Source organism: Chelonia mydas, chromosome 10, assembly GCF_015237465.2.
Source record: "Chelonia mydas isolate rCheMyd1 chromosome 10, rCheMyd1.pri.v2, whole genome shotgun sequence".
Lineage (NCBI taxonomy): Eukaryota > Metazoa > Chordata > Testudines > Cheloniidae > Chelonia > Chelonia mydas.
Genome location: NC_051250.2, coordinates 76,700,287 through 76,711,983, shown reverse-complemented (window position 1 = coordinate 76,711,983; position 11,697 = coordinate 76,700,287). Strand labels below are relative to the sequence as shown.

The 11,697-nt window shown below is 36.9% G+C and overlaps 1 protein-coding gene across 5 annotated transcripts in view; it reads right to left on the bottom strand.

Moving 5' to 3' along the window:
• The window catches only part of CLPX (caseinolytic mitochondrial matrix peptidase chaperone subunit X), a 33,009-nt gene that overhangs the window by 15,895 nt on the left and 5,417 nt on the right, over positions 1 to 11,697 (bottom strand). For 2 of the 5 annotated variants that reach the window (XM_037910330.2, XM_037910326.2), the window contains exons 2-6: positions 9,687 to 9,847; positions 8,018 to 8,135; positions 1,654 to 1,808; positions 926 to 1,085; positions 457 to 498 (exon numbers count right to left, since the gene is read on the bottom strand). In XM_037910330.2, coding sequence (XP_037766258.1) covers positions 457 to 498; positions 926 to 1,085; positions 1,654 to 1,808; positions 8,018 to 8,135; positions 9,687 to 9,719 — 508 coding nt within the window. In that variant the 5' untranslated portion in view covers positions 9,720 to 9,847. Of the gene's footprint in view, positions 1 to 456; positions 499 to 925; positions 1,086 to 1,653; positions 1,809 to 8,017; positions 8,136 to 9,686; positions 9,848 to 10,019; positions 10,176 to 11,697 lie in introns of those variants that run through there. The other 3 variants (XM_037910325.2, XM_037910328.2, XM_037910329.2) reach the window with 3 other exon arrangements.

The following is an 11,697-nucleotide window of genomic DNA, read 5'->3' as shown; positions in this document are numbered from 1 at the left end:
CTATGTTGTAGCAAATACGTTAACATAGCATTGAAGGATTAATACTATACAAAAGTTGGCATGAGGCATTACCTACTAGGCAGTGATTCACATTTCCCTTTGCCTTAGACATTTGGCATCAGATAGAAATTCAAGGAAAATATACTGCAAATATCTCAGACTGAGTAAATAAGTCTAAACTTTCACTCTTCTTAATCAAGGTTAATTCTTGGTACAAATACTTATTTAGAAACTTGTGGGTTAACACTTTACCTGCCTTCCATGTAGAATTATATACAAGGTCAAATCCTATCCGCCTCAGTCACAAATGCTCTTTGAAGTCAATGGACTACTTGTCTGAATAAAAGTAAGCAGGATTTGGCCCATAATTTCAACCAAGCCACCACTAAACTACTGTTCGGATGTTAATTTCAAGGGTAGATATTGCAGAGGAGGACATGAGGAGAGTTCACTTACTTGTAAATCTGTACTCATCCTCCCGTCTTCTTATTTCTAATTCTAAGAGAGAGAGGATGAAAACAGTAATATAAAAAAATATATATATATATATATTTGCTCCACCTCTTGCCCTCTTCTGAATACATTTCATGGAGTAATCAACATCTTACAAACAAGAAATCCCCATGTTAGCTTTTATTTGTCAGATCTAAGAGCTCCCTATTTGGGACTACTTAGTCATCTAGTTTTTGAAAATGTTTGCTTTTATCTAGCATTTATGTCTACATATCCAACAAAATCATTTAAGGAGCCAATAATATATTCTTCATGCAGGTATCACATGCCACTGAATTCATCCCAAGTTTTACATGCACAATACCTGCTTGCATTTATTATAGCACCATATATGGCAATATTGCATGAGTACAGGAAAAAAGTCCACAGAGACAATATACTTTATCAGAAAAATATGAAACATTCTACAAACCTCTTGGTGTTAAAGAAGTCTGCTTTTCAACTTCTGCTTGCTGTCTCAGATTAACTGGGATATTGTTGTATATTCTTTTGTAATGATTGTACACAGCGACTGAAAGCACCTTCTTGGCAAAACACTGACCAACAACATACTTGTCGAGGTAGTTGTAAATCTAAAAAATAAAATTAACTTAATAAATAAATAAAAATAATTATATTTCTAAGCCACCCATGCACCATCAAAGCATTACAGGGTGCCAGAGGTACAAAATTAACACAGACGACAGATATCTAAAACTGAACAAAACCTGAGTTTAAGAGACATCAAATTCCGAAATTCTAATGCATAAAAGGAGCTGAACTCCAAGGCTTTTGGAGCACAATGTGCATGGCCCATAAATGGAGGCTATACTAACTGATCTAAACAGATTTGATTTTTAAATTTTGTTTCATGGTCTGTGATATAAACTAATAAAGGTTATGGAACTGAGTATTAACTATCCAGTACATAAATACAACCAAAGATTATGAAACTAACAAATTTTTCCTTCAATAAAATACTTCACTATGTCCTATAGAATACAAGCAGAAAATCTTTAAATCTGGGAGAACTAATTTTTTATCATTTCTTGGATTTATGTCCCAATTGAACGTTTTAATTTTAAAAATCTGTATCAAAGTTTAACATTCAAATATGCTATAATGCAGATAAGTAAACTGCAGTGAAATTAAGAACCATACTTTTTTCGGTGGAGGAGGTGGCTTTTGTTGGAATGCCAATTTCACAGCTTCTGCTGCTGATTCAGGCTCTTTAATGATGCTCTTCTTTGAGTCTGCCTCTGACAGCACAACAAAAAAATGGTGACATTTTTCACACTTCACAAAACGGGTGGAAGCTATAAAAAAAAGTAAAACGAAGTGGTAAGAGACTGTTTAGACATTCATTCAACTTTCTACTTTCATGCTACACAGAACATAAACACCTGTAATAAATTTCAGAGTAGCAGCCGTGTTAGTCTGTATTCGCAAAAAGAAAAGGAGTACTTGTGGCACCTTCGAGACTAACAAATTTATTTCAGCATAAGCTTTCCTGAGCTACAGCTCACTTCATCGGATGCATTCAGTGGAAAATACAGTGGGACATTCTATTAATTCCCTCCTCTGCCTCCAAGTATATTTTAAGTTGGGATAACATCAAATCTAGAGACAATATTAGTAAATACTCTGCATTTACACAGCACTTTTCATCTGTTCACCTCAAAAGCTTTACAAAGCATTTAACAGATGGTGAAATTCATACAGAGAGGCAAAGCAATTTGTCCAAGATCAGACAGTGACAGACCTAGGAAAAGAAGGCAGGTCGCTATTTCCAGTTTGGTGCTCTGCTCAGTAACAACTGTATTCAAAGGATGAAATTCACCCAAGTGTGGCAACCCCTTTCATGCTACTTGAGATATGTGGAGGGAGCATAAAAAACACAGGGAGCTCTGTAATCCTGTATGCATAGGGGAAGGCACATAATTTGGCTCTGAACAGACTAGCACAACTGAATCCACAATACACAGAGAGAGGTAACAACTACTGGGCCTGGCCCACAAGCTGAAAAAGTAACAGTGCCCCCTTCGTGTGTGCTCCCCTGCATGTAATTAATCAGGCTATGGTGAAAGGTGGACGTTGGGGTCTGGAAATTTCCTATAAGACCACAGACTATACAAAACTCTGCTTTGTGTCAATGAATGTCTAATCAATTTTGAACAATTTATATCTAATTAGTATTTCAGTTTCTTTTAATGTAGTATGGCAGTATATTGAATGGCTTCAATCCAAATATACTAACTCAGTAGTGACAATTTTTCAATTAACACATTTAGACTATAGGAAAATGTGAAGTATAATATATATGACTTCCCCTCTCCAGTGAGCAACATTTGGTTATCACTTAAAAAATTAACTAATAGTGTTCTAGATTTTTTTTTTTTTTGAGAAGTCATAATAAAAACCTCAAGAACAAATAACAGATTTTCTTAAGAACATTTTGCTGCCTTTGGGAATCAATTTTTAGGACAGCAGCAACTCAGACTTCAAAGGAAGACAAAGAATCAGATTCAGAAATACTTTATAACAACTTGTGGACTTGCACTATTAAAGCTATTGTCTGTTTCAGAAAAGCAAAGAAAATGGCATCTGTTCTAGATTATTTCAAAGAACAGAACCATAATCCAACATAAGTGTTCAATTCCTGCTCCAGCACTTGAATGTCCTCTTAAGTGTGCCAAATAGGTGCAGTATGACCTACTTCGACAAATAACTACTCCTTATTAAAATGACCAGGTGAAGAACTCTATAACAATCTTCTGAACTTTTAAAAAGTCTCTAGAAAACAGATTACACAGCCAAATTCTGGGTAATTTTATTGTCGACCTATAATAAGAACCAAAGCATTTTTGACATCATGCTCATGCTTCCCATAGAGCAGATGTTAGGAGAAACTCATCCAACAGAAAAGATACATACGATTCAAAATTCTGTAGCTGCGAAAATAAAATTAGATTTTTATTAAAAAAATATACAAATCCGTTCATTTTAACAGATTATCGAAGTGCTGCTGCACTGTGGAAACCTCACTGCTCTTAATCCTATTCCTTTAAGCAAAGTGAACAGAGGAGATGGAACACTCCAGGGGTAACAGCATGAACCGCTGATATCGTAGGAGGGAGGAGGCAAGTGAAGAAGAGCAAAGGTCACTCACTTGCAAGCTACCCTCCTATAATAGTACTATCGATTGCCAGTATCACAGGAAGAGTGTGTGCACTTGCACAAGCTCAGAACATCCCGGACATCCTTATTGACTACAAGTAACATGGGAGCATTCTCCTCCCTCACATAATGCTAGCACTCAACATTAGCACCACAGAATGAACATGAATATAGGTTTCAGAGTAACAGCCGTGTTAGTCGGTATTCGCAAAAAGAAAAGGAGTACTTGTGGTACCTTAGAGACTAACCAATTTATTTGAGCATAAGCTTTCGTGAGCTACAGCTCACTTCATCGGATGCATACTCACTCTCTTAAGCATGGGAACAAAAGGAAAATAAAGGAGAGGCATTATATTTTGCACTTTTACAGCAGCTTTCTTTGGAAGATCTCAAAGTACTTTACAAACATTAAACCTCCCAATACCCCTCTGAGGTAGCTACTTCCCCCATGTTACAGATAGGGAAAAATGCGGCACAATGGTGATTTTCTCTGAGGTCAGAGCAAGTCAGTGACAGAACTGAGATTAGCACCAAGATCTTCTGACTAGGAGTTTCATGCTCCGAACACTAGTTCATGCTCCCTCCCACAGCTGTGACAAAGGAAAATAAGATCACTTAGTTTCCACAGCAATGCTCATTTTCAAATAGGAAGGAACCAGAACTACTAGAAAACCGTGGGAGGTTGTTTTTTTGGTTTGTTTTTTTGGGCTGCTGAACACTGTCGTGATGCCTCACAGACGCTGTAAATGTAAACTTCACTTATTTTAGACTCTAAAACGATAAGGTCAATGGCAACTGGCAGAACATTTTGCATCACCAGCTTCACAGAAGGTCACACTTTTTAGCAATTTCCTCAGGACAGAGGAGGTATAAGAAGCCCTGCAGATCTCCAGAGCCAGCAACAACGTTATATTAATAAGTACACACAAATGTCTATGCAATAGTTCCAATTTCAAATAACTTCACTGGCATGATGAGGTCTGCAAACGTTTAGATACAACAACAGGTAGTGAAAAGGACGTTAAGCTTGGCTGTTGACTTGGCTCCCATGGCATGCTGAAGGCTGTGCACACTACAAGTCAGTATTTATAGTGGTAAGGTGCAAGCCATGTCACACCACAGCAGAGCATTGCATCAAGTTTTTGCACATATCATGTGGCCAATAGTATTATTTAAAAAGCTTGAATCTACACTCTGGGGTGGAGACAGTTATTACACTGCAATTGCTCTAAGAGAGCATGATGTCAAGGAAAAAGGGGCAGGAAATCCACTAATTTCCTAACAGGTTTCAACATGACAAGAAAACCCTGCTCTGGAGTATGCAAAGAGCAGGGAGTTCATCCCGGCAGAACGAGGTGATGACAATGCCTGTTTTTAAGAGTACTCGGGCTCAAAAGGTACAGGTGGTTTTGACTTCACCTCTCAGGCATGAATTTTCATCTTACTGAGGGAAGCACTGATCACAGGATTTCCCTCCACACAGCCTGACACCTAATGCCAGGTACAAGGAGAGTTGAACAAATGGGTAAAAACCACCAAGATCCCTCCAAAGAGCCCAAGAAGATGAGTGTGTTGGAATAGCAGAGAATCACAAAACTATTGTGCAAGGTTTGCAGCAATGTGATGAAGAAGCACATTACAAACAAGCTGCACTGGAATGTCAAGCTGTCACTCCACCACTCAATGGCTCTTTGCAACTTGATTCATTTATAAAGAAGCTATTTGACTCAATTCCATTTTAGCATTCTGTTAATCATCTCAAGATGAGTACAGAGTTAATTTGATGTTTAATTTTTTAAGTGTGTGGGGCACATACTGGATAAATGTGTTTTCCTTAGTCAGTAAATATGTAATTAAAACACTGAAGATTTACAAGTCAAAACAACAGGTTTGTTTTGTCTTTTTAAACTAGTGGCATTACAGGCTTAGCTGAAAATGAAGTTACAGTCTGTTTCATAGAATACAACCACCCATTAATGGAATGGGAATGGAACTTGGATGGGAATTTTGACAATTTAAGGACGACGAGAACACAGCTTGCTTCCCTACAGCTATTCTGCATTCTATAGTGCAAATAAACCCAGAAAAGAAAATAAGTAGAGTAAAACAAAAACAGACTGAGTTAGGGAAAAAAATGTACTCAAATTAACAGCTTGAAAGAGAATTGGAAAAAGATGTAAGGAGTCCAATGGATTCAGGAAGAAATTTTGATGTAAGCTTTAAAGGAATATCTGAAAAATTATAGCAACTACAACTGATTTTCTTAAAGATCATAGTTACTAGGAATCCAATGACAGCTCTCCCTCCATTCTGTCTCTCTAACAAGCCCTAAACAAAAAAAAAAGTTGGTTCCACTCTTACTTGTTGCAATGCTGCATTGTATAAAAAGACTCTTTAAATCCCAGTATCTCAAGAGGGATGATGAGAAATTAGGAATATCCAACTGCCCAAAAGAGGCCATCCTCTCACTGTATCTTGATGCTTGAGTTCTCTCAAACTTCCATCAGCCTCAATCCTCCAGATAAGGAAAGGTAATTGGTTTTTAGTCTTATGTGCCCCATGATATCCTGGTTAGGTTCCAGTCTGGCTCTGGTCTTCTTTTTAAATTGAAAATATCTCATCAGGCAAGCTTATCTCCTACACCATAAGAGTATGAGCTTCCTGGTAAGATCACTTCTAAACACAGGTTAAAGTATGTCTCTCTGTTGTCCATGGACCCAACAAGTTTGATCTCTGCTCTGAAGCAGTTCTTGGATGATGTTTCTAGCTGGATGCACAGAAACAACCTCATCATCAGCCCTGGTCTTGGTGGTAACCTAGGTGGAGATAGTAATTTTGAGACTCAGTTTCCTAATATCTTTGTTTACAACTGGGTGTCTTTAGAAGATGGTGAGTCAGATTAAGAATCTTCTCCTCACTTTCAACTACACCCTTTCTGTGGAAAGTCCCATATGGTGAACAGGGTCTGAAGTGTTTATTCCAGCTGTGCAATTAGGGCCGGATTTGCAGAAATTCTGAGCATATACATTTTTAACTGAAATCAACAGACGCTGCGGGAGCTTAATACTTCTGAAAATCAGTCCCTCTTTCACACTGATCCTTTATCTGTCTTGGGACTATCTTGCAACACCAAGACATGTCCCTGGGACCATAAAGTTGGATAACTGCAGTACCTTCCTATCAAGGCTTATCTGTTTATAGTTTGTTCAGAACAAAGCATCAGAAATCTGCTTTTTAGTTTAGGTATCTGTGATATTACACCTACCCTGCACTCTTTACAGGGACTTTAAATTGACCTTTTTTTTAACCCTTAACAGCACGGACCTGGCTATTCGTGAGACCTCATCCTTAAGTCTCGTCAAAAGCAGCTGATGAATATTTGTGCTCTGACAACCCAATTTTTAGAGACTTCTGTCACTTGCTAGGTAAGCAAGAGTTTGTGCTTCACTATAGTAGACCCTAAGGCATGGGATTCGTGCTGCTCTACACTACTGCCTCAGCTTATCTGTCCAAAGTGCTTTTAAGTACGACTACTTTTAATCCTATAGTTGTATTCCTCTCCCCATTGCTCCTCCATTCACCATCTCTGGTGTGCTACAACCTCTTTAATCTTCTGTTTAAAAGAGTTAATTCTAAATATTCTAAACTTAATGTATTAAAATTCTTGCTGTACAGTATACTAAGTGTCCAGGGAAGGCAAAGGCTGCACTTCAAAAATAAGGTTGATCTTCAGTGGTGGTCTGGCATTTGATGTTAGAAGATTTTTTTTCCCCATTCACTGTGAACTCAACTACTCTTCTGAATACACTATGGCTCTTATTCTGGCCTACAAGGTCCAAAACATATATTTCTTCTAATATATTCTAAAATGTGGCGATTCTCTTAGTGGATCAGCAATTCAGACTACTCTTCCTATTGCTTAAGAAAAAGGTTTTAATGGTAAATAAGCAAAAAATCATGCACATGCTCATTAGAAAGCAAGTTAGGAGCTGAAGTAATATTGTCTACATGAACACCTCTTCCACTAAGATACAAAATGTAATAGTTAAAATAAGGTTACATTGTTCACAATATTGCTCTGCATACTGTTGACCTAATTCTGCTCCTGATTATACTCATGCAGTTCCTCCTGATTTACAATGTCAGTGACATTATTCTGGATTAACAGCATCATAGCTGGATATTTATATGCATGGCATAAGTATCTGAAGTTCTCAGTATTCAGAATAAAACTTAGCTATCGGAACAGAATGGTTAAAATTTTAGTTTGGCAATAATGTCAATGTTTTATAGAAATGGAGAATCACCCATATAAATCAGAACACAATAATCCTTTGTTAACACTTACACACAAAGGTCTCTACATGTGTGCACAGGTCTCCACACTTTGGGCACCGCAGCTGGTTTCCTCCTTTCCCCGAGCTTCCAGAACTGGACTTTTTACTGCCTCCCTCACTGACAGATTTCTAATGAGAAACAATAAAATAATATTTCAATTGTTAGTTCCAGACAATGAATTTCAGATTTGTTTCATTATACATACCACAGTATATAATGAAAAAAGTTAAAAACTGGCAGCTAAAACTCTATTTTCAGTATTTGAAAAAAGACTTCAAACATCTACAGTAAGAGAGTTTAAAATTTTATGCTTAAAAACAGGCTAACATTTTCCTATCAACAAGCCAGAAGAAGCACCGTGTCACAAGAGACAGAAGAAGTGACTAGTGATTTTGGATGCTCAACCTGAAATACATTTGAGACACCTGGTTTTTCAGAATGTACTGGCCACCCATCCTCTCAAAAACAGGCCCTTTCAAGGTGTCTCAAAATGAGTACTCAGAAATTAAGGCATGCAAAATCACAAGCCCCTTTTGAAAATTTAGGTTCTAACCACTAAGGCATCAGTTCCCAAACTTTTCAAAGCTGAGCCCCAATTTGGTAAAATTAAACTAGTTGTGCCCTCCTGCAGTCCCACGACACGTTATTAAAGGCCTATCCATCTCAACTTCCAAAATGTGGGATGTGCCTTAATTTAGGAGATAATAGAAATATCTTCTCTATCTCTCTCTCTCTCTTTTTTTTTTTTTTTTTTTTTACATTCTTTGATTAGCAAGGAAATAGCTAACAATGTTGACACTTGAAATATCTTAGTTAGCACTCACTGAAAGATGGGGCTGTCCACATCTCAAAACTATTGTTTCAGGGTCTCTGCAAACTTATATAGACAACACTACATTGGTTACGCCCTCTTTACATTTTGAAGGTTTTCCTCTGTAATCATAACAGTTATAGACTGACTTTAAAAATAATATATACACACACAGAAGCCTCTGAAAAATTAACACATCTGTCCATGCCCCATGGCTAGTCCTTCACATTCCACGAAATATCAGTGTAAGGAAAAGTTATTGAAGTACCCCATACACTTTCAAAATCCTACTTGCTGACTAAGGAACAACCCATCAGGTAAGCAGATTCTTCAGGTGTATGATTATTAATTGCAGGTACAAGAGAAAGAACAGGGTAAAACAAAGATAAGTAAGTTCATAACAAGAATAGCAATTAAACATATAAGACTAAAATGAGTCTTTTCCACAAAGCACTCTTTCTTAGTTCCATGGCAACATATTACAGAAGTAATTAGAAAACCATAATATTTTTGGTTTAAAGAAACCAAAATAAGATGTAGTCAGTTTTTTAAAAAGTGTTAAAAGACTTTCAGATACCACTTCTATGTGAGTTCCTGCAAATGTTTGTGATTTTATAACCATATTTCACAATATTTTTAAAATATTTATCACACTTTTTGCTGTTTGAAAGACCCAAACAATTGGGAGAAAGTGACAATAAAAGTATTTGTGCCTTTGACAGTACACAAACCATACAATGAAAATATTTTTCCTCTAATCTTTTCAGTTACAGTAATCTGAAGGGTAACTTGTAACAGTAGGTAAAAATTCCAGAAAGGAGTGTGGTTAAGAGATCCCTTTAAGCAATAGGTAGTGTATGCAGACTACCTTATTGCCATCGCCAGAACCATCCTTGCTCATGCCATCTTTTGAAGCAAAGTATGCTGGTGTTTCTGAAAAACTTCTAAAAGGAATCCTTCTTAGAGACCGAGTTTCAAAAGTCCCAATTCTTCCTAAAACAGCGAGACAAGTACGACCACAAGTAATACCTGGAAATGAAACAAATCCTGTAAGTCTGTGGGACACACATCTTGCTCCCCACAATTCAAACAAACTCTTCGCATAAAATAGGGAAAATATGCCACGTTATCTATTATTAGTTTGCTTTATGGTGTAAGAGAGAATAAGATATAATAGTTATCACTCTAGCTAGTATTTTACCATTTATCAGAAGACATCTGAAGTGCCAATATATTGTGTATTGAGACCCCCTCTTCCCAATTTCCTGAGTCCTTATCATATGGCAGTGAAAAGGACTTTGAAGGAAAATATGACTTTCCTTTTGGTCAAAAAGTCACCAGCATTTCAGAACAATTCCAAATAGGATTTATTTGAAAGTTCCTTCTGAAGCAGAAGAAGAGCTACAGTTAGATGAAGGAATACAAGTTTGATTGACTTAAGTCAACAGAACACCGAACACTACTTCTAAAGTCTTCACAGGGATGAATATATTTTCAATTAAGTTAACAGGTTAATTCAGCAGACAGTTCACATACAATGGGCATTTGAATTGTATAATAAAAATTTAAATAGTATCCCCAAAATACCTCACTATGTATACACACATCCCCACAACATTATATACTACTATGAGGAAAAATACAGATTGAAAATGACAATGTAGATCCCACTTTTTACACCATTATAGTGTAGTGAAGATTTCTACTAGCATTATAGTCAAATAACAATTAGTCAGCTGTACTCAGTTAACATCAGTCCTCTAGATGTGTGTTCAAAATGTAATCACAATACAACAGTAACCACTTAATATACTATTACACATTCCCTCATCTAACACATTAGCAGTGGCAACAAAGTCATTTAATGATTTTAATAAGTGTAAGTTTGTCAACAACTCTAGTTTGAACGAAAAAGTACATTAACAAAAAATTGCTCTCCTTTTTAATCCTGATGGCATCCCAGCCCAGGCCTGATTTTGATTAAGCTGTATAGTGATTAATCAAGGCCATGTCTACACTAGGAACGCTTTGCTGTTATAGATATACCAGTCTCTTATACCAACAAAACACTCCTCCTACGGACACAGCTTATACTGGCAAAACTGCACTTTTGCTGATTTAGCTTATTCTAGTTCCTCACCCCTCAACCCCCAAAAAAACCCACTCCATAAAAATAACCTATACAATGTATAACAGAAGCACAGTTTTGCAGGTTTTACACTAAGGATTTTAGCTGGCACAGCTAGGTCTGTCAGGGATCAGACCTCCTCATGCTCCTGACCACCATAGCCATGCTGTCAGAAGCCTGTAGCGTGGACATGGCCAAATTATCAATAGTGGTTAGTTAGCAAACAGTACTACAGTTCAGCTCTCAATGTCCAAACATCAGTTATCCAAGATAGCATCATGTCCCCACCTCAATATCTGTCATATCAAAGATTTTCTTGCTAATCCAAAATTATTTCAGGTCCCCTGCAACATTTAGGTAATTGAGGTTATATTATGCTAGTGACAGTTACAGAAAAGCGCAATCAGGATGAAAAAAAGATCAACCTTTAACATGTATTATGAAATGAGGTAACTGCAGAGATAATAATGAAATGACCTTTGAAACGTCTCCTAATCATATGAAATGTACCATGTAAGTGTCTTAGCAGCGTAGTACACTGGTCTTCATTTGGCAGAATCAGAATCCTTGACACTGACTTGTAAACATTTCCAAAAGTCAGTTTCCAGGAATTTTCAGAAGGTCAGATTTGAAGAAACAAATTCTTAAGGGGGAAATGTAGGGAGGCTGTTATGTTTGGCAGCATGGCTATCTTCTATAAACAGTGGGTACAAATTTTAAATTAAATACTCTATTTTTAACTTTGACTGTT